Source organism: Typopeltis vanoorti, chromosome 1 (genome assembly GCF_054136105.1).
Source record: "Typopeltis vanoorti isolate ZY-2024b chromosome 1, IOZ_Tvanoo_1.0, whole genome shotgun sequence".
Taxonomy (NCBI): domain Eukaryota; kingdom Metazoa; phylum Arthropoda; class Arachnida; order Uropygi; family Thelyphonidae; genus Typopeltis; species Typopeltis vanoorti.
This window is the reverse complement of record NC_143549.1, coordinates 143,367,978-143,392,787: the sequence shown is the minus strand read 5'-3', so window position 1 is coordinate 143,392,787 and position 24,810 is coordinate 143,367,978. Positions and strand designations below refer to the sequence as shown.

The window sequence follows — 24,810 nt, the reverse complement described above, 5'->3', positions numbered from 1 at the left end:
TAAAATTTAAATTTCATTAAGTCTGGTATGCCATTTTATTCGCACCAGTACGTGTGAGGGAGACTTGTTTAATGAAAAATATATGAAAACAACTGTCCCCTCATATCAGCGAAATCTCAAGAGGGAACAAAAAGACAAAAGAATTAAGCATTATTAGATATATGAAGAGCCAAAGGCTTCAATTCGGTGACATATGATTAAGCATTCTTTATTTAAATCTTCTGTACCGTTGCGATCCGTTTAGAAAACCAGAAAGCGAAATGGAAGGAAAAACTAAGCCATCGATTTTTACCAACAAAATGCAACCAAATTAAAGATCCGATGCTGTTGTTGCTTTATTAACCCTTATTGTTGCACTTTCTTTTTAAAGCTCAAATCGCATGCACAGATCATTGAATGCAATGCTGGCCAAATAGCATGAACATAACTATAAATTTCCCCCCTTATTGTGCTGCCATCTATTATCGTAAAGCGGAACGAAATTCTTGCTTAAATGAAATTCAAACTGATTTTCTGTGTTGCTGCTTTAGAGAGAGATTAAACTTTTAGCATTTTGCATTAAAAATAAAAACCATTCGATATTCTATAATTAATGCTACCATTTTGTTTTTCGCTTAGGTCTTTATTTTCTGCATTGATAATAATAATAATAATAATAATAATAAATAATAATAATAATAATAATAAGCTATAAAATTGGAGGAAAACTTAAAGTGTAGAATTTTTGCCTACATTTGATAGACATCTTCAGTATAGAATTACAGAACAAACAAGCAATAAGCGACAATTCTAAAAACGCGCCACCGTAGTAGACAACGTAAGACAACTAAAACAGTCAATAATTTCCTATCTAAAAATATTATATGTATAAAGTTAGGAAATGGCATATTTAAAAAGTAATATCTCTGATAAAGGGGATAGACGTAGACCATCTGATCTGTTTAAGTTAAGATAGTGGAGTAAAGTTTCACACGTTTCTTTATAAAGGCGTTCCACGAGGAAATGACTTTTATGAAAGAATCTTTTTTTGTTCCAGTGAACTCAATCATCTTTAATACAGATAGTGCTCAACAAATCCAGACAGTTCTGGCTCATGATATTTAATATAAGATTTATGTTCCTCTAGACGAATAAAACAAGTATTCATAAGGTTGTCTGTAACTCACGAAAACTTGTCGTCAAGATATCCAGCTGTCCGCTGTCACAGGATGAGCTTATTATTTTATCAAAAGGACGACTTCATTGTTCCCCCCCCCCCCCAAAAAAAAGGTAACTCTTATGGATTGTTTTTTCTTCACAGCATAGATAGAAAGGCCCGTGATCCTTATTCTTAAAATAGCTAACAGGATTCGAAGGGTATTTTTGCTAGGAGCAGTTCTTGTGGCACTACTTTTAACCAAAACATAAGTATGACAACTATAAGATGAACTTCAAGCTCTGTAAAGACATTCCAGATGACTGGTAATGAGCATCAATTAATATGCTGACGTAAAACAAATACAGTAACTTTAAAGGCTGACGTTTTCTTAAGTAAAATTTCTATTTCCTGAACTTTCGTAGATGTTTCAAAAACTGTAGTCGTCTTGCTTTGAAGCACTGAGCGAAATGAAAATGAGAATGGAGGAGGTCTGGATTATTATAAACTCTCACGAACATCTGGAATCAGATGTTTGGGAAGGATTTTAATAATAAAAGTATGAAATTCCTGTTAGGACTATAGTCCTCCTTAAAACACGAAACTTATGAAAGTTAAAGTAATAGTGAAATCCTATGAAGAAAAAATTTAAATATCGGTCTTGGTAGCATAGATTTCTGACTTCTTTCGAAAATCGCTAAAATCTCAGTCTTATAACTGATGGAATGCCTCTTAACCATCTGGTAATGAATAAGTAAACACGGATGGCTGATGAATTATGAATGTCCGTGATCGATCATTTGATTCACGAGTTGACACATGAGCGATGATAAGTATTACTTTGCCTCCAGCTGCTAACTGCTATTATCACTCCCTTCTGTGTTCAAACCATCTAAGTTATCTTGTTTTCTGACAGCATTTTCCCCCCTCTACATGGCACCATCCCTTCTATTTTCCATTATTTACTGAACGTTTTGCTTTAGCGCAATAGAAGTTTTACCACGATATTTTCAAAGCAATTTAGAGAGGGGAAAATGCTAATACTATTTAGAAGCAATGTAACTCATCTGGTTATCTTGCTACTAGAATAGTTTTTGATACGAGAAGACAATGTTTTCTCCTGTTCTATGGTAATACTTGATTTCTTTTTAATTCTTATCCATTTCTCCAATAATACTTTATAAAATGTCCGTTATATCAATGCAGCACTATTAGTGAACAAATACAGTTTCAGTCTATGGTTTGTTCGCATTACTTTGGCTTAACACTTTCATAAAAAGTTGTCTTAGTATTTAAATGTGAAGTATAACTCTTCAAGCGAGAGAGAGAGAGAGAGAGAGAGAGAGAACGGTCATTTTAGTAGAAACTCCACAAAGTAGGAAGTCTAATGACTTTCTTTATTCTGTAGAAAGTTATCTAAAAATTCTCAAGATATTATGTATAGAGACTAAAACGTTTCCGGCTTGGTGTAGAAAAGTGAGTGTAGTTTTTTACAAATCAGATCTTCTGATAAGCTTAAAGCATTTTGTTTCAAATTCGACAATACGGTAATAACAGCTCAAGAGTCGATTTTCGAATTCGCTGTGAAAAACTACATAATACGGAAATTTAAAAACAAATAAATATATTCTATTTATTTGTTTAAATAAATAGAATATACCAAATGATTGCAAAAAAGGAAACAGTAAGAAATGAGCTTTCGATTTTTGAAATTTTCTTGTTTTTAAGACTGTAATTCTCGAGTAATGAAAGAACTTTCTGTTCTTTTTTTTGGAGGGGGGGGTAGGAGATTAATTAGCTAACAATTCATTACTTGAACTACTTGAACACTCAATTTTTTTTCCGTGAAAAAGTTCGATTCAGCTGGTAAATTTACTTGAGGCCTGAATTGGCTAGAAAGAATTCCATGTTTCGTCGGTAGAGTTGTGTTTCAATTATGTGAAAAACATAAATAAAAATTTAAAAAAAAAAATATACCGCTTGGAAAGAAGTTAGCGGACACCATAGTATGAAGAACAAGCAACCATGGTACCCATTTTAATGAGCTATAGGACCATCTTTCGCTGCGATGATTGTAGCAAACCTACCGGGCATTTTTTTCACAAGCGTACGATGGCGATCAATGGGCATTTTGGACCATTTTTCCCGTAGGCATGTAATGAGGTCCTGGACTGTTGTGAAGCAGACGTCGTTTGCCCTCAACCAACGATCGAGTTCCTCCCATAGACGTTCAGTGGGTTGAAATCAGGGTCTCTGTGGAAGTCAATGAAGTGTGGTCCGCGAACCACGCAGCTAGAGCTGCAGCAGCAGCAGCAGCCTTATGACACTGTGCATTGTCTTGCAGAAAAAAACAATGGTCAATTCAGTAGAAAAGCCACAATGTAGGAAGCATTGCATTGACCAGAATGTTCAAAAACTTCTCGGTGTTCAATGTGCCACGAAAAAAAGGACCATACCGTAACACCGCCACGTCAGAATTTCAAAGTTGGAGTTACGCACTCTGGTAACAGACGTTCGCCAGGCATTCTCCTCACCCAAAGCTGTCCATCAGCTCGGTAAAGGATGTAATGTGATTCATCGCTCCAGAACATAGCTTTCGAAACTTCCACGTTCCACGCACTTTGCATCACTCGAGATGACACTGCATGTTTGACCTTGTAATGTAGTGCATGCATATTGCAGTCCCACCAATGGAAACCCATGTTGAGATCCTCTGTTCTAAATGTTTTTTTTGCAGATTCGTGTTCCAGTCGATTCCCGGGACTCCGCATTCAACGTGTCGGCCGACGAATGGCGGTGTTAATATATTATCCTTCGTAGCACCCTAGGGTCATGTTCGGTGAATATGGTGGGTTGTCCACTGCGGATAGCACTTGCAGTTGACTTCCTGCCCTTTAATCTCAGTATGGTATCACTGATTGTTGACCTGGGATGGCTCAATTTGTCAACAGTTTGCCGAAGAAAGATAGGCCTGCAACATGTCATCCTATCACAACCGCTCTTTCAAACTGCTTCAGTTCCCTTCTCAGCCATTTTCACCAGGACACAGTTACACTGACTGGAGCATCACATTCCTCCAATCTATACTGGCTACAAGTCACATTCCATATAATGTGACTCGTTACATGGCACGATGCACATTGAACATGGGGGGGGGGGTGTCTGTTGACTTATTTCCAAACAATATATCTTAAACTTACTCACGGTACTAATTATTATAGATTCACATAATTTCGTGGATGGAGTCACATTAAATAAAATGATAATAAGAGGTGTATATATACGATTATTGACCAACTTAATGGTTCATTTAACAGGGTGTCCCAAATTTCACGCAAGATTTAAATTTAGCGCCATTTGTGCGGTAAAGTGTTGCCAACGAGAAAAAAAAAGACAGCATGACAGCTGACAGTTCAGGGTTATTAAAAATGGAGCGCTACACGAAAGAGAGTTCGTTGAATGGATTATGGAACAACAACAACAACTGGATGCCTATTTTTCGAACAAAATCATCTTCTGCGATGAGGCTTATTTTAATCTTGATGGCTTCGTTAATCGACAAAATTGTCGCATTTGGGGGTTCAGAAAATCCACGAGTGATTGTTGAGAAACAAATGCATCCACAACGTGTCACTGTTTGGTGCGGATTTTGGGCTGGAGGCATCATCGGTCCATTCTTCTTCGAAAATGCGGCTGGTAAGGCAATAACAGTTAATGATGCTCGCTGTCGACATGATAATCCAGTTTTTTGTGCCTAAATTGCAAGATATGGATGTGGACGACATGTGGTTTCAACAAGACAGTGCCACATGCCATACAGCCCGAGAAACAATTCAATTACTGCATGAGTCATTTCCTGGTCGTGTAATTTCCCGTTTTAGTGATCAGAATTGGCCGCTCAGATCATGTGACTTAACGCCGTTGGACTTTTTTCTTGGGGTTTTTTTGAAGTCTAAGGTTTATGCCAACAAGCCCACGACCACCCACGCCTTGAAGGAGGAAATTGAGCGCTTTATCAACGAAATTCAGCCACATTTATACAAAACGGTCATGGAAAATTTCGACAAAAGAGTGCATATGTGCCAGCAAAGCCGTGGAGGCCATTTACCTGGTATGCTATTCCATGAATAACCCTATACTGTATACTTTATGAATCAATAAGAAATTACAATTTTTAATTAAAAAAACTGTGTTTTCTATCAAAATTACTTCTTGCGTGAATTTTGGGACACCCTGTAGAACCATTTGTAATTTAAAAATGCGGTTGTTGAAGAAGGCTGTTATATTTGAAAGAGGACATTTCCAGTGCGCAGCACATGGATGTCGATTATATGTCTTGTGAGGTAACTAGCCCGAAATCGAAATCTGAAATTTTTTTGGAATTGAAGTGTTGGAAAGCAGATCAGATTTTTTTTCTCTTTGCTTACAAACTTTCTGTGATTGTACGAAATTTCTAGACGTGATTCGAACAGGGTTCTCTCCAAGTGAAGGGGGAAAACGTCGCGTTGTCCTACTAACTGCGCTGGTGGTCACTCATTAGGCGAAGATAATTTCGATAAAACGGAAGTTTGAATTCAGATGAATAAACTTAATACTTTTTTCATCTTACGTCTTCTTATGTATTTATTTTTAAGGTTTCCATTCCAACTACGTTTATATGACATTTATTGTTAATGTGTATTCTTCTTATTATTATTATCGATGAGAGTATCCGTAGCATCAGTATAGACGAAGCCCTTTGTTCGGAAAGATCTGGGTTCGATTCACGTCTATGACTCGAGGAACCTTTTCTGGTCTCTTTCGACTAAAAGTAACTAAAAATGTCATACGAAAGTAGGGTTTTTTCACCCAGAAACTCGGACTTTTCGTACCTTAGAACAAGAAAAATGTCCCTTAGAGCACCATCTGCAATCAGTAAAAAAATATATAGGAGTATTTAATTGCTCATTAGGAGGGCCCAATCTTATCTTATTAACTTTGTTAAGGATTCTTCCTAGTTCTTTCTTGTAATTACAAAGATGTAGTACTGTATCATCTGCATACTTCATATTATTGATAAATCCTAATTCTGTGTTATGCTCATCCAATACTTCACGCATGATAAATACTTAACAAGTGAAGAGAAAATAGGCATCAGTACCTAACTCCCTTGCCAACCTGAAGTCAATTCATTAATCCAACACCTGTTCATACTGTGGCTTCCTGCTCACTGTACAAGTTGGCTATCAACCTGATAATGTGTTGAGGAAATCCAATTAATCTCATTACTTCCCACAATTTCATGTGCTGAACAGTTCAAAGCTTTGATATAGTCTAATCTCTGGTATCTAAAACCTGCTTGTTCTTCAGTCATCTTTGCCTCAACTTTGGAATCAATCATATTTAGAATGATCTTTAATAAAATCTTGCTTGCATGAAGGATTAAACGAACATTTCTATAGATTTTGCAATTCTTCATATCTACCGTCTTGTGCCAATGGTATAAAGAGAGACTTCTTCCAATCTGTAGGCCAAGGTTTAGTCTCCGAAATCGTTGTAATCAATCTATGAAACTCTCTTATCCCTCCATTCCTTGTGGCCTTAGTTAATCCTGCTGTAATTCCATCTGCACCTGGGGCCTTATTGCTGTTGAACTGCTTAACTGCTCTTTCAACTTCATGCCTAAGTGGAGGAGTCTCCAAATCGAAAATTTCTTAGTAAGAAAGCGTCTCCAAGTTTTCTTTACTCTCTCTGCTGTACAGTTCTTTACAGTACCCTCTCCATCTGTTTTTGATTTCCAGTTCTTCTGTTAGTACTGCTCTGTTCCTGTCTTTGATGACATTCAATTTGGACTTAAACTTGTGTTTTCGGTCACGAACTAAATGAAACATCATTTTATAATTGGGCCTCTTCAACTGGAATTCTGTCTCTTCACACTTATTAGCATAAAAGTTTACCATTTCCTGTCTGATGGATTTTCTCACTTCTCTATGTAATCTTTTATATTCTTCCGTCCTCGTGAGCGTTTCTTCAACAGCAGATCCCATGTTGAATTTAATATCCATAAGTCTCTTGGTCTTCTAATTGGGCTTAGATACTTCTTAGCTGTATCCTCTATTATAACCTTGACCTTTTCCCAGTTTCTTCCGTGAACCCATTAGGGATTACTCTGACATCCCGTCTTGCGGGATGAGCATGTCTTGGAATGTTTCAAAGTTTCAGTTTTACTTTTGCTTTTACTAGTTGATGGTCAGCACCACAGTCTGCTCCTGTACAGTATGAACATCGAATATGCTTGTCTGCCACTGCTGGCGAGCCAGGATTTAATCAGTCTGGTGCTTTGATCTATTAGTGTTAGATGTTCAAGTATATGTCCATCGTGGGAGTTTCTGGAAGTAGTATTGGTAATAACTGCTCTGTTAGCGTGGACAAATTCTAACAGTCTTTCACCACAGGTTACGTTCACTCAGACCAAACATTCCATACTCAGACCTAATTCTCACACTCTTTCCCACTTTTGCATCCCCCCTACGATAAAAAGTACATTCCTTCTTGGAAGGCACTCCAATAAGGTCTGTAGGTTTCCATAGAACTCCTCACTCTCTTCATCAGGCCTCTCTGTGTAGGGCACATAAACTACGATGATTGATACATTGGTAGGATGAGCTTTAAGTCTAATACAATGTTCAATGTCATTAATGGGATTAAGACCAAAAAGAGCTCTTACCTGAACTTTCCAGAGTACTACAGTTACTCCATGATGTTTTGAGTCACCTCCTGAATAAATAACTAGTTTACCCTCTTGTCTTTTGAAGTGACCTTCTCCATTTCATCGGGTCCCTGCAATTCCCATGATGTCAATTTCACACCTATCCACCTCTTTTTTACAGACAATCTCAACAGTATCCATCTGTAGACCCCGTACATTCCAAGTGCCGATATATAGTTCACCTCTGAGATTAATCCCATACCTTCTGTATTCTTCATTCACAGTAACTGTGACTTGCGTTGGAGACTGTAATATACTTCTCAAACAGGACTCTCTGCCCTAGACCTGAACGTGGCTTTGATTATTCTGCGCTACAACCGATGCAGCAAAAGATGTACTATAAGGTACAAACATTAGGATTTTGGAGTAAAGCCATTGCAAGAAAAAGTGGTATGGTTGTAGAGCCCCTTTCCTCATATCTGGGGTGGGGGTTGATTCTAATTCATACTATGCTGACCAGGTCGGGATTCAGTTTAGCCTACTGGGTAAGACAAATAACCGGGAGTGAAGGCGGACTCCCACTGCATGAGGTGAAAAAAATAGTAAAATAGGAAAGATTCTCCTAGCACTCGAATTCTCTAATAACATTGGGGAGGGGGAAGAGCAAGAAGAAAAGAAGAGAAGAAAGACGGTTATACAGATAATATAAGAGATGTATATTACATGAAGTAAGACATGGTCCAGCATTAGATACCTCGGGTAGTTCCTCACCGCGGCAACTATTTAAATTTCTCTAGCGGATTTGTTTGTTTTGCAAAGTGTAATGTTATTACATCTACATCAGATCGTCTAACTCACCTTCATTTACAGAGGTTCATGAAAAGATTTGATCTTTTCCGATTGAAGGGTGTATATCATGTCGTTCTTCAAACTCTGCTAAGGAGATGCTATCTGTTTTAAGCAACTCTATGGCGCAATTGGAAGAGCGATGGGACATTGTGCCCTTCCACCGGAAAAGATCTAAGCTCGATTCTCGTCACGATGAGACGAATTTTTATATGAGCTTTTAGAATTGGAGATCAGTTAACCGAACTCATACTGGGGTTGCATGGATTTTATTGCTCAGCAACTCGGGTTTTTCATCCCGTATGCAAGTAAATCGATCATGAAAACACATGCGATTTACAAGCGAAAATAATATTAGTGAACGGTTAATTGGGTAGAGCGTAAGGTATAGATGGAACGTAGGGTATAGATGGAGGATTAAGTAGAGCAGCGTCGATGGTGAATTATGTGAATGCCTTCGAGCGATAGGTCCTTGAACTTTATGAAGGTGTCATGGAATAATAATAATAATAATAATAATAATAACATGAACTAACTCATGAACTTCAAATAAATCTGCTGTCTGTCTCCTGTTATATAATTATATTACATAAGAATTAATACGATATACCCCTCACTTTTTTTTTTCTATTTAAGATTAGAATTTATAGGATTAAAAGATTAAATTTCTCCCAGAATTTGAGTTTTACGAAGTTCATTATTTTAAGTACTGTAAAAAAATTACGCACGTATTTAATATGAAGGAAATGTGCTATCGTCCTACATATTTATTTTTATGTTGATGAAGTGATTTTTTTAAGCCAGGCGGCGCAACGGTCTTCTTCGCTTAGCAACTGTTTGTAAATATTCGTAAAATCAATACGTAATTGAGTGCTTAATATAAGTTAGTATATTTGATTTTGTTTTGTATTACAACAACCGAAGCCATGCAAAACGTAAGATAATATTCATTTAATAGATGTAATGATATATCAGTTAAAATATTTCGTACACTGAATTCAAAGTTATCTGTCGAAGCGTTTAATTTATAATAACAGCGATAATAATAATTATTATTATTATCGCTGTTATTTAATTTCATTTAATTCCATTTAATTTCAGAACTCATCGTCAGAGGTCACTCCTCCTATTTAATTTATTTTACTAATTTTATTCTATATTTATACTTTATACTAATAATATTTTAATAATAATATTATTATGTGACATCTCCAGGCAGTCCAAAGACTCATCGAGGGAGAGTGTGCCAACAGCATCTAAAGACTCTCCCTTCCAACTACTAACCGCGCTCAAACTTGCTTAACTTTTTTCGTGAGCCATTAGTAGCAGAAGCTCTGCCAATCGACCAACCTTTATTGGCAATCTCATTACTAAGGTTCTACTTACGTAACATATATATGGTAGAAGACTTTTATCACACACTAATTTCGTTGTTAAATCTTTGGTTTATAAAATGCTTTTCGATATAACAAATGACGAAATCCCTAAGAATTTGATCTTTGATTTCTAATTTTCAAATATTATATTACAAAATGTTATTAAAGATGTTATTCACAAAATGTTAGTGAAGAGGCATTAATGCCTCTTCATTACACACACACATAGTGGAATGATTTAGGATGGGCAATTAAGATGATCACATATATTTTTTTATTCACTAGAAAAGTTTAATAAGAATTTGGCACAGTTTGTGTTACAAGAAATTACATACCTATACATGAAGATCCAACATAACGACTGCCGTTATCAAAATATTAACATTTCGATATGGAAACATAGTATTCTTTCCTTGTTTATTGCAATAATAATAATAATAATAATAATAATAATAATAATAATAATAATAATAATAATAATAATAAATAAATAAATAAATTTTAATAAAGTAATTGTCATAAAATGTCCGGTCCAACAAAAGGCCGATCATTTTATGACATCATTATTTTATTAAAATTTATTTACTTAATTATAATAAAATACATTTTCATAACATAATAAATAATATATTTAATTATTTCCAAACAAAGTATTTTTCTTATTAAGTGTAAGGTCACTCAAAGTGCTGGGACTAAGATTTGGTAAATGTTCAGTCCAGTAATTCTTTCTTCTTTCTGTGCCAATATATATTGAATATTCTTCAGTTGGTGAACATAATACACACATTAATGTTGATAGCGGTGTATATACCAGTCTATTTTTTAAATACAGTTGAAATATGAAAAACGAAATGCGAACACTGTGATTGTGAAAGTGCTAATAGTAACAACGTAATTCGATTGAATGTTAATAGAAAATAAAATAGACGTAATTAGTGTTTTGAGAACGAAGAATCGCTTGTTCCGCTTTGTTGATAAACACATCAATTATACTACCAATTGCATGGAACAATTTTTAACATTTACCATTCAGGATCAGATTAGAAAAACCCAACGCCTCTTTCTACACTGCAAAGGCATTAATAGAAAGTTGGTCTGCTACAAATAAATGTACGAAGAAATAAAACAAAGGAGAAAAAAATTAACTATTTTCAAATTATGAATTTTATGATTTAAAAAAGTTCATTACAAATGAACTTTTTAAAATCAGTAGATTACTGTAATTTTTTTTGGAATTTTTTTTCTAGAAATGCATTAACGAATTTAACAGTATATCTTACGAAAATAATAAATTCAAGTTACGAACATGCAACTTGACAAACACATTTCCAAGAACTCGTTATGTTCGAAAGTCTGGGTTCGCCTGCACTCAAAACATAGGAAATGACTTAAACCAACTGAGAAACCTTTTTGAATCTTTTATATAAGGACAAATATGATACTATAATACAATGTAACATTGTAATATCGCATTATGATACTCATGCGAAGCAACTATAGAAAATTTAGGCCAACGTCTTGCAGCTTGTTATAGCAACTTCAACAAAACAAAAGTGTAAAAAAAAAAAAAAAAAAAAAAAAAAAAAAAAAACCTGGGAATATGAAGTATTCTCATATTTCCAATTAAAGTACTGTATTTTAAGGAAATAAATGTATACATAAATAACAGTTAAATTCTCTCAATTTTGCTAACTTGTAAATAATAAATCTCTCAAAGTGGTCTAAATATTCAAAATGGATCACGCAAAAAAAAAAAAAAAAACTATCCCATTCACCATTCTGCTCCTGTCTCAATCTCTCATGATTTCAAGCATAAGTAAAATATTTGTAGATGGCTTTAATATATAAAACAAATACGGAAAAATGGACAGTACAGACATAGAGATAAAATTTTCATGTGCGTTTGCATAATAAAGTGTTGCGACTTAGTTTCAAGATCTTGATTATTTTATATAAAAGTTTCAAGTATGATAATCCTTTTACACATACCAACATGGCGTTAGTAAGGTCATGAGGCTGATATTTTGGTGCTGGAATGAAAAAAAAAGTGTTTTGCGTCTGTTTATAAATGTTTAGAGGAAAGTCAACACAGAAGATGCATCTGTTCGAGGTGAAAAGTGGACCAACAGTGCAGTGAGATTGTAAAGTTTATGAAACGTTTAGATTTATAAATATTTGTTGTAACATGATGCACATTTATATGAGACATTTTTCCTTTTTATTCTGAATACTTTTTCTTAAACAGGAAATGGTAACGGATGATGCTCTTGGAGAGTTTGCAAACTATGAAGACTACTTAGATTCCCAAGTAACTCCCGAGGATTTGTTTTATTTGGAGGTAATTTTATTTTTCAGATCATTTGCGAGTTTAATGTGGAAGGTATATATATATATTCCTAATCTTTTTAAAGTCATAATTTTTGGTAGGATAATTTATTAAACTATTTTAAATAAAGTTAATCCAAATGAAGCAGTAATATAATTATTTGGAAAGATTTTCGTCCATACTTAACATTAAAATGAAACACCAAATTAAAAACTATTATAGCGTACAAAATATTATTTCAGGATGAAGATATAGCACGTCACTTGGTTGAACTCGGTTATCGTGGTAGCGGAGAAGTTCTGAAGAAGGATGAATTTGATGCTCGCAAAGAAGCAGCTGAAGCCAGGAGACTTGCGAAACTAAATTTGAAAATGTGAGCAATTTTATTTTATTATTTTGATTCCCCAAACTTTTTTTGGGTTGACAGATGTGATTTGTTAATTGGAATCCGTATAAAAATGTGTCCATCGCATTCATTAGAGTTGATCCGTTTATACAGGAAAACATTTGTCAGAACGTTTTAAAATTGTACAAAAGTGTAATTTAGTTTTTGTTTTTTTTGTAATTTAAAATTTGTAAACATACATCATTGGTTACGACTGAACCATATGAACCATTGAGACAACGTAGACGGACACTAGTGCAGTTTGGAATTGATGTTCTAGAATAACGGTTACATCGTCGAGTCTTTTCAATTTTAGTTTCATTTTTGTTTCGGACTATTTTAGTATCTAAATTAAACAAAAAAAATGTCTAAGTACATAAGTCAAAAAGCAAAAAAGTTTTTCTATTGAATATAATCATAAACATGCGTTTTTTTTGCAATGTCTTCTTGCAAAAAAAATTCATTATCTCATTCATTATCACAAAACTGCATCGTAAGCAAAACTTTGTTTTAATTTATGACTAAAATGTCCGATAAAAAGTAAATTTGAGACGACTTAACAACTTGTTTCTATGACTTAACAACTTGTTTCTATACGAAGCAACAAATTTTATTACATTCTATCCTGATAGAGCGGAATTGCTTTTATTCTTCAAAGAGAATCACAGTTAGCATGATTTATTGATACTGTTGCTTCAATTAATTATTTTTTGCAATTTTTATTTTTATATATGGAAATATATGAAATATATTCATATATATTTCAAATTTATTTGCGCATATACACATATACGAATATATTTCATATATTCATATAGCAGGGAGAAGTGCCCTAGTAGGTAAGACAAATTTATTTGGCTTATATAGCGTTATTTACCACTCTTCTTTTGAATTTCTGATATGTTTGTGCTTGGAAAGGTTGGAGATGAAAGTCGGTCCAGGAAGAGACAGCTGGTTTGGAATGGAGAATTGAATATTAGCAAAAGGAAGTGGAAATTAGATAAGATCATAAGATGTTTCTTACGAGAAATGAGAAAGAACTGGGTTTTGTTGTATAAATTCACTAGGTTGTTCTTATCCCCATGGAAAATAATAAGGAATTCACTGTTTAAGACGTCGACGATAGATTTGAAACTTGGAAGTAGGAATCATTGATGAGGAAATTTGAAGAATGGGGGACCGTAAACTTGATATGTAGTTAATGACCAAGGAGAGAAAGCTTGCATTTCATATTGCAAAGGGCGGAAGGCAGATTCATAGGTAGCTTGTTAAGTAGGCCTCAGTGTTAGACAAAATATTCTGTAAATGTCAAGAGTAGCAAAAGGTTTTTCCGAAATTTTTCATGGCTTGTGCTCCAAAGTAAGTAAATAAGGCTGTCTACAATATCTGCTGTGAAGAGAGAGAGAGAGAGAGAGGGAGGGGGGAATGGAATTATATCTGTGATTACTGGTGAGCACTAGTTATTTTTTGACCTACAGGTAATGAAGAAATTAGTTTGATAATGACCTTCTCAATTGTATTAGAGAGAACTGAAGTGAAGCAAATGAAGTAATAGTTTATTATTATTATTATTATTATTATTATTATTATTATTATTATTATTATTATTATCTGAGACCTTCGGGGAGTAAAAGACTCATCGATGGATTCCATACATCGCCCAAACCAGCTGTCCTTCCCTTAAATTCATTAGCACTACGTGCACTTACTATCCCTAAAGGCAAACTATTCTACTTACTCACTGTTCTTTGAGAGAAAAACCTAGCTCTTATCCCTTTCTTGACTGTGAACAAACTTAACTTCCATGGATTTCCCCCTTGTTCTTTCCTCACCTTCCATAGAACGAAAAATTTCATCAGACGATATCCTATAACACCTATTCAGAATTTTATAGATCTCTATCATATCACCCCCTTTCTCCTGTTAACCAGAATCTGTAATCCACATACTCGCAATCTGTCCTCGTAATCTAAATCCCATAATCTAGAAATAATCTTTTAAACTCTTCTTTGCACTCTTTCCACAGCTTTTTTATCCCCTTGGAACCCGGGAGACCAAATCTGCTCACAGTAATCCAGATGCGGTCTTATCAAAGCCTTATAAAGAGGCAAAATATCGGCATAAGGACGCAATATAGAGGCAAAATAAATAGACAATATTGGTCGATTTTCTCTATTTCTCTCTCTTCCTCTCTTTTTAAGTGGTCTGAAAATAGTTGTTTTCCTACTGTCGAGTAAATCAGACTAGAGGAGTATGATAGCGTGTACAGATACACAGGATGGCTGTTAATTCTGAAGTGCAAAATTCGCGCAACTGTCGGATATTATCTGGATCAGGAAAATTGTTAGAATCCAAGTTATTAGAATTCTTGTGATGTCTTTAAGGCAAAAGATCCCGAGAGGCATCCAGCGAGCTGATCTTGGTATAATGGAAGTAACAGATATCACGGCAATCAGCCTTGTTTTGGGGTAATGTTACAATGATACCATCTGGATGTGTGAGAAAGAAAAGTGGAAGCTTGGCAAGAGCAATTTATGCTCTTGGTCATTTCCAAATCGGATTTGGATTTGTTGGTGGTTTTTTACGGATATTCTGGGCTTCAGTATAGGCTGCATGCGAAGCAGAGGTTTCGACTTGAATCACTCGAGATATACCAGATTTTTATCATTGAATTCTGTGGCGCATTTGTTGTAGAATTAAAGCTTGGATAGTGGCTGGGACTTCTGGATGAAGTGTTAAATGATGAGCGTCTTTCCAGCAAGGATTATGTATTATTTCAGTTATTTAGTTGAAGCAGATATTTGTATAAGGAGATCGTAAACAATAATCAGACCACGGAAAGGATGTTTACAAATTACAGAGGTCATTCCATTTGCATGCCTTCCGGGATTCTTCATTCAAGGTATCTTCATTCTTCATTCATTCTTGGTATCTCAGACAAGGCAGTGGTCTGAGATACCAAGAGAGTCGTTGACGATTGCAATCTATGTGGAAGGAATGTTAGTTACGAAACATTACAGAGTATTGGGAAAATGGTAAGGATTGTCCGGTATTCTTACAGATTAGGTGGATAATTTGAATTAGATCCCCTTACTATAGGGTTCCCATAATGTTTGAATAAAATCTGGGACATTCTGAAATTTTTACTTAAAAAACCCGAGACATTTTTTAAAAAAACGGGACATATTAAATATTAAGAAAACCAAAAATAAAACTATTATATATGTTGTACTTTAAATTAAACATGCTATAAACATAAATTTACATTAAATCCACCAAAAAAAAGGATTATTAATCAAACATATTTAATTAGAAAAATATTTATCATTATGTACCTGTTCAAGAATTTTTTTTTCTTTTGATATTTGATCATACAACTCAGCACAAGAGAAATTCTTAAAACATGTCTTTACAATGATTAAAGCTTTTACTGTCTCAATTTTAAGTCTGTTTTTTTCATCTGTCCAGGACGAAGTTATTAATGAAAAAGCACGTTCAACAAGTGCATTAGTTCCTGGCAGTGCTAAACAAAAACTAACTAGGCATATACCCTGCTTTGTAAAATGAGCAAACATTTCACACCATTTATCACTGGCACTTGATCCTTCAGTTCACTCCACACTTATTTACAAATATTTGCTCATTTTACAAAGCAGGGTATAAATTCTGGGAGTGTTAAACAAAAACTAACTAGGCATTAACACTCCCAAAATTTATACCCTGCTTTGTAAAATGAGAAAATATTTCGCACCATTTATCAGTGACACTTGATCCTTCAGTTTACTCCACACTTCAAATCTAAACAAAAACTAACTAGGCATTTAATACTCCCAGAATTTATACCCTGCTTTGTAAAATGAGCAAACATTTCACACCATTTATCACTGACACTTTGATCCTTCTGTTCACTCCACACTTCAAATCTGCTTCCACAATATTTTTTCACACATACAAACTCCTCAAATAAGTCTTCTTCATTCACAGTAAAACTTGGTGACACTGTCTGCATGAATTTGTAGCTTTCTTATATGTTCTTCCAAGTCACAGGATCCTTTCCCTTGAAATTAATCCCATCCATAGACTGAATAGGTGTGAGAAATGGTGTACACCACTCCTGAATATATTCAATACAGCTGCAGTAGAAATCTACTGCATAGCTTTCAAACTTTTCAAATGTTATGTGTCCTTCGTGTTTTAATTCTTGCAACTGTTTTCTCACAGTAGTTGTAAGAAACTTTTTTGCCTTCCTAAAATTTAACCTTTCCACCAGTTTGTTTCATCTTTCACCTCAATTCTGTTATATCTTGATTTTCAATACTTTTAATGGTATCATAAAAGGTTTTTAACTGGCTGGCAAGGAAATGCAGGAGTGTAATTGAAAGCGGATTTTCAAAGACATTTTTGAGACTGATAGGACGTTTGTCAATAGAAAGAAAATACGACTTTAATGAAAGGAACATGTCAATAACCCTCTGAATTGCAGGCAAAAGAGAGAGAGCCGTCTTGTCTTGCTGCTACCCAAAACAGTTTTATACTCTGTATTTGTGAATTCACAAAATGATTTAATTTCCTCAACACAATATATGGGGAAATATTGGTAAATCTTGTTAATTATTAACTGAAGATCGATAAGTAAGCAATCTGAAGCAGTCTGCACAGAATTATGTATCACATGTGCAGAGGGCAACCAATTCCAATTAAATTATTCGCAGTGTTTTCTTGCATTTTGAAGTACAGATTATTTTTCCCTTTCTCTTCTTTCCACCAAAGTTTGTATTTGTATTATCTGCTAATATAGCAATAACCTTTTCCAGGAGATCTAACTTCTGTAACACTTCCAACACATAAGAAAATGAAAGTTCTGAAGATTCACCACCTAAATTAACGAACTCCAACACATTCACCTTCACACCTTTTTCTGGATGAGTATCTAATGACCAGCGGCACTAATTTCATGTCAAAGCGGTTTGATGAATCGATTAGTACTGATATAAAACGAACTTCTTTTAGCTCTTCTTCAATCTGCTTTGTCGCAATAACATTGGTTATTATTGCCTCGCACTTTGTTTGCGAACACCTGAATTTATCGTTGAAAATGTTTTTCACGGTGGTTGTTGTGCAGTCCATGGAGTTAAAGCTGTGGTTATGCACCGCTGTGTGATACGCGAAGATTGCTTCCTGCGCTGCCAGTGATAACCCTTTTTCCTTTTCACTTTTGGTTTTCACAATTAAAAAATTACTTATACTGCAGTTGGAAGCCTTACTCCGAACTGCAGCTTTATGTTTTTTCGTTTTCACGTGGTTGACTACGTCTTACTGACCACCATGCAAAATGCAAAATTTACAGTTACATGAAGTACATTCCACATTTTCATCTACATCTTTAATGAAAGGAAATTCTTTTCTAATATTATCATTAACACTACACTTACGTTTCGGCATTATAGGGGATAGAAAACGATAAAAATTATAACACGCAAAGTATTGATCAAGTAAGATACTGTAATAACAGAAGAATGGGAAAAAAGAACATCGCCATTAGTTATTATTAGTTAATTATATTATTTATAATACTAATGATTATTATTATAAATAATAAATGAATTTATTATTATCAACATTGTAATAGAAATCGATAAAATTCTACTAAATTCGTTTATCCATTTTTTCCTGAAGGATGCTTAAAAAAGCGGGACTTTTGGAATTAACACGGGACATTTTTATATTATATTATAAAACGGCATTGTCCCGGGAAAAACGGGATGAATGGGAACCCTACCTTACTAACAATAAATACATCGGCATCTCTTCCAGCTTGATTAATGGATTTTGAAAAGCGAGTTGTGAACATTAAAATCGAAGTCTTTGTATAGATTTCAATTTCACTGTTCACAACTAAGGACTTCTGTTTGGTCACTGAAGCATCATATATAAATAGTCAAAATTTGTAGAGCAATAAAGATTGTAAATGATTACCTATAAAGTTCGGGAAGGAAATTTTGATCCAGAGCAGAACATAAAAGGAGATTCTGGGTTTGGTATCTTCTAAAATGGAATAGTAGACCTGATGATTGCATATCTACCATCCTTTATTATAGGAAAAACCACGCAAAACTCAACAGAAAAACCATGCGGTTTTCTGTTGAGGTTCCATGAAAAGTAACAGGTGTGAATTAGAGGTGGTGATGCGCATCATGTGTTCACATAGCGCTGTTGCGTTACAGTTCATTGATTTTTTTATCCACTTATAGAGTAGATGTAAAAAATTACGTTTGTGTTAAGGCCATGAATGTTAGTTAAGTGGATAAGGGATTTTGTTTTGTTGTTGTTGTTTTGTGTGAATTTTATTTTCTTTATAGTTTTGTTGTAGATTTTTATTTTTATTTTTTTGTTATTGTTGGTGTTTTACAGATGATGAAAGGCATCTACCTCTAGGCGTATAGTAGGGGGTGTATTTATGGGGTCGCCACAACATAAAATATGCTAACGACATATCCTCACATACTTTTACAACTGGAACTTATTCAAAATAATACATGATACATTAACACCTCTAATCTCTTTTGATTTTAGAACACTTTCTAGTGCTGGAAAAAATATCACCGAACCTTTTTCGGTGGCCTTGGCAGAAAGGGAAGCAGAAAACCGAAGTGGAGATCTCAACGTAAGAGTCTGACTTTTCATTATTTTGTTATTAGTTTATGGTTATTCTTATTGCGTGCACAACTTTCTTATTAATATGTATTTATTCTAAATACACATTGTAGAATGTACGTGTATTTATTTTAAATATACCATTTTCTTATTTTCCTACAGACAATTATATTTATTCGTTGTCTCAATCCTAATGATCAGGAAGTTTCCGGATATGTTGACTATTCCCATCGCATCGCTATGGAAGATTTTGAACCATATTTTTTAGGAACAAAAAAACTTCTACCGAAGCAAACTGACTTGAGGTAAGTTTAATTATTGGTTATATATTCAGTGTGCATCTTATACTGTATATATATATATATATATATATATATATATATATACTGTATATGCAAAAAAAAAGTGTTATGGTTGCGTAAGCATTCATTTGGCTTAGACGATCAATAAATAGTCAAACAGTAAATAAATAAAGTCATTGTGGATATTTTCCACGTGATCTTCGTATATTGATAATATACACTCCGTCCGCTATTTGATCAAAGTCAACCTTCGAATTATTTTTAAATATTACGTATCGTATTGTATTATATGTTGCGTTATTCAATTCAATTTAATCTGTATGTTAGTTCATTTGGATATTTTTATAGAAAATATAACATACTACGCAAAATAAATCAACTTAAAAGTAAATTTTCTTTTATTATAATTAATATTACACATGCCAATGTATATCAAGACATTAAATGCACAATAATCGAACTAGTATCACATGGAAGCAGAATAAATGCATCCTTCAAATAAAATAAATGAAACATATTATAATTTGTAATTAGCTATCATGCAATAAATTAATATTTGGCCACATTTTTGGTGGAGCGGGAGACAGCAAAATTTTCACTTTTATAATATAGAAATATAGAATGATCTTGCTATTTTTTAATACGAATTTTCGAAAACGTTAACTTTTGCACCCTGTAGTTTAAACGGTTTGAACTACGAAAATCAGAAATCAAATATCTTTGCCATTTTTTCTGTTTTTTGCTTCTTCCTTTCTTGTAGGAATATGAAACGTAATTTTGTACGCGCGCGGAAACTGAAACTGGGATCAAAGAGATAGTTCAAGTTCGATTGGATTGAGATGTTGGAAATTTTTGATGAGGCAACTAAGGCTATAATGGCAGTTTATTATGCGTGTGAATTACGTGTGTTCTTCTAGTCGGTTTGCCTGTTTTGTGAATGAAAAACCCGTGTTTCCGAGAGTGAAAAATTCATTCAACCTCTTCATTAGACTGATTAACTGACCTTCAGCTGAGAAACCGTTATAAATGGTCACAGACGGAATTCGAATCCAGGTATTTCCAACCAAAAGTCGTTATTGTTACCGATTGCGCTGTTTGAAGGCTGTTGGAGAAATATATTTTTCTGTCCATTTTCTCTTAGAAATTACGTGTACTTGTTTTTTCCTTTGCCTCCAAAAAATCAGGCGCCATGAATTACCCTAGGAAAAATTCCGCATACACCAACTGGCTTGTGTGTGTGTGTGAGTGTCTTTTAATACCGCTTTCTCTTATGCATGAATTTTTTAAATTGTTTAATAGTACGGATTTTTTTTCTTGATATTTTTGAAGACTAATAATTTTCATCTCTGTTCAATATGCGAATTTATTTATACTTTAAATTAGATTTTAAACCGAGTAACTTTTAACTTTTTAGATTTTAACGTAGTAAACTGAGCACTGCTGTGCCTGTTTTTTATTCTGTTTCATTTTCTACTATTCTGTTTTGTTCTATTTTATTTATTTAAATGAAAAGTGCAATTAATTTGTTGTGTTAGAATACCAGCAACTAACTGGATGCAGCCAAGAAGTTAAGGTGAATGGTGGGTTAGGATTCTACAACTATTTTAATTCTTAAAATTTTCAAAAAATATTATTAATTAATTTCGTATTGTGTAAAATTTAAGCATTAAAATGCATATATTACAAAAAAAATATCCTATGTTTAATTTTTCCCTTTTCATTATGACACATACCACGAGGAAAAAAATAAAATTAAAAATAGGACTGCAACTTTCTTCAAACATCCCCTACTTTTTTTCCTATCAAAATAAATTTCTGGCTGTTTTCCAACAGAGTGAGTGATATTTGAAGCTAATAGTAAAGTAGTCATACATGTATAAATAGATAATTCGATATATGCGCTTCGCTCTTTTGAGTAATAAGTATATAATAAAGAATTTATCTTCCTCCTCTTCCTTCAGTAACGGCCTGTTACGTTCGTATTAGGCATGAACTATTACGATTTGAAACCGCGACCACCTTGAGGATAAGGTAGTTTAGCCCTATGAATAAAGAATTTATAATTTCTTTAATTTTGGAAAGACTGCAGATACTGATCTTTTTCTTTACTTATTTTTGAAGCAGAGAGATTAAATTATTTGGTTCACATATGCAAATATAAATGTATAAATCGTCAAAAATTCTTAATTTGGCTCTTGGCCAAATTAAGAATTATATACCAAACCGCGAGCCGCAACAGAATAAAAATCTCGAAATAAAGAGGTAACAGATTTTTTAATATTAAAATTAGAGTATAAAAGTACAAAATACGACCATGTTACAAAAATACATATAAAATATAAAGTTTACATATTTAAATAAAATTATACATATCATTTTTTTGAATAAACTTGACCACATTTTTCATTAACGAAATCTTCAAAATTTGGTTGAATTTGTTGAGCTGAAGTTATTTTCAATATTGCTTGCACATGCTGGTCTGTTAATCTTGATCTTTCCGCAGTTTTATTATTCTTTAAAGTTGAAAATAGTTGTTCGCATAAATATGTGCTACCGAACATGGATAAAATACGCCTAATTGCACATAACACATTGCGTTATCAATCGACTGATAAATAATTATAGAACTTTGGAATTTCAACATCCATATTTTTTTTTTCCTTGAATACAAAAATATGGAAGCTCTCGTTTTTCTTGAAAACTACAATGTTCTCCTTCAATTAATCGTTTCTGGTTGAAGGTTTCGACATTATTTTTATAAATTCTTTATGAATTATAAAGAAAACACTACACTTTCTTACGACTTGAAAATTGCTAACGGCTAGCATCCGACTGCTGTGGTCAGCGGATGTAGCCGCGTACGTACACTTGCTCGTTAAAATTCGGTAAAATTCGATATTTATGCAGTGGTGTAACAAGATTTTTCAAATGACAAATAGAACATTATTTCCTTTAGAAATTGTAGAGTAGTTTGGCGTATAATATGATCTTAAGTGGCGATGTTAATTTTTTAAATATGTTTATTTAATTGGGTGTTGTCAAAAGTTAAATAATCATATTGGTTGCAAAGTATGGCGGGCCGCGTGTTTGACATTTCCTGTGTTAAGCCATGCTTGCGAAATTGAAGGTTATTATAACGTCTATCTACAGTTCACTTCCTTCCCAGAAGATGGCAGCACATGCTGCTTCATAGTTTTCACCAGTGTGAATCATGGAATTGAAATCTTTCAACAGAAATATTATAGCCGTTAAATATAAATCAAAGAGAAAAACAAATGAACCATTGTTGTGAATTGAGAAAAAAAACATAAAATTTAAAAACATGTATACTGAAGTGTAATATTTATATTAAATTAAAACAAGAAAAAGTCCTCTTGGTATTCCATGATGCTTGCACTGCAGAAGAGTGGATTATAGGCTTCATTCTAATTACCAACTGGAGAAACTTTTTTTAAGATTTTTTTTCAGCCAGTTTTCAATTTTTTCGATTTTCCTCCCTGAAGAAACTTGAGTTCTTAACTTCACTACTCGATCACAGAACCATATTGATATACAATATATATATACCAATAAAACTACGTAGGTGTAGTTAGGAATAGGAGTTTTCGATATTTTGGGGACCTATTCATCCGTAATCCAGATCCAGCACGCTAGCTAAAGTGAGTTAATGATAACGAAGAGTGAAGTCCGGCTTTATACTGATTTCCATGAGTTAATAGTAAAAAGAGAGCCATCCATCTCCTTTGGAGATGTAAATTATTGCGTCGGTAGATTTATTTAATATATTTAAATTAGAAATGGAAGTTGTTTACAAAGTCTCTCTCCAAAGCCTTCGAGAAGGGAAAACCCCAAATTAATGCATTAGATATGAAGATTTGGGAGATACGAAAATAACTTCCCACATAGCCTCGTAGGAGAAAGCTTTTATAGGTTCGCTTCCAGTCGATTCAAGAAAGTTATTGTAGCGCTGTTTTAAGGCTATCTTTCTCGCAAGAAAGTAATGTGTATCACCAAGGAGAAAGAAACTTGGGTTTTCAATCCAATAGTAGCTTAGCGAACTCAACTGTAGAATCCACAGATAAATGCTGATTTAAGGTAAGGAACATCACTACTTATTAAGCACGGATATCAATTGCACACACACTGGATTATCAGAATTGAATTACCGGCGCTTAACTGCGTGGAGTACCAAGAATTGGAAATAATGCAGTGAGATGGTATGAATATATCCGAGAATAAAAAACATAATACGAAATTTTAACCGAATAAATGTGCAGTTCAGGTTTAGTGCAATAGGAAGTTCAACCAATATCACGTGATATCGGATACAAAGTAAGGTGAGTGTTTGCAGTGGCAGTGACAAAATAACTCGCACTTACTGGGAGTGCAATCATTATGAAACTAGTATAAACAACAACAGTGTTAACATCACATGATTCGGAAATAATAGCAAGGGAATCATTTGTGATATTGTATGGCCATTGGCATCATGTAGAAAACATGATATCCAAATTTGAGAAATGATGCTTTACGGTTAGAGGTACCCGTGTATCTTGACAATGTCTTTGCTGCTAGAACGGCTGAAGAAGGATTGCCCCAAATCGCCTTCATTGAGGCGTTTCTTCTATGAAAAATAATTACCTCAAAATTTGCAAAAAAAATTCACTTACATTTAATCAACTATAGTCTATAAAATGAGAAATAATTGTGTTTCTTTTATCTCTTTTTGCTCATTTAGTTAGTTTTCGTTGACATTAATTTAGGTGGGAAGAAATTTTAACTGTTTTGCTTTCTTACTTCTTTTGATTCGACCTTCGTTTAACATCTGTTTATTTTAATTCTAGTTTCTGGCTTTAATCTTAACAATAATTTAGTGAAAAAATATCCTTGAGTTTTTCTCACACTGCCTATTTACATTTTGAAATCGTAATTTTCATTTGCTTTGCTCACGTTTTCAACCCCTTAGTAAAATATGAGTCGCTTGTTAATGAAAACAGTTTCAAACTTATTACAGTGCACAATTTTTCACGTCTCTTCAGATGAATTCGGAATAAGATATTACTTGAAATTGGTCACTGGGCATTGACTAGAGTTTGCG

At 33.9% G+C, this 24,810-nt stretch overlaps 1 protein-coding gene across 1 annotated transcript in view; it reads left to right on the top strand.

Moving 5' to 3' along the window:
- Nucleotides 1–14,098: 14,098 nt before the first annotated feature.
- The window catches only part of LOC150110496 (zinc finger protein 488-like), a 150,022-nt gene continuing 139,310 nt past the window's right edge, over nucleotides 14,099–24,810 (top strand). The window contains exons 1-3 of the mRNA XM_090399975.1: nucleotides 14,099–14,115; nucleotides 19,330–19,420; nucleotides 19,573–19,715. Of these exons, the coding sequence (XP_090256101.1) occupies nucleotides 14,099–14,115; nucleotides 19,330–19,420; nucleotides 19,573–19,715 (251 nt within the window). The remainder of the gene's footprint in view (nucleotides 14,116–19,329; nucleotides 19,421–19,572; nucleotides 19,716–24,810) is intronic.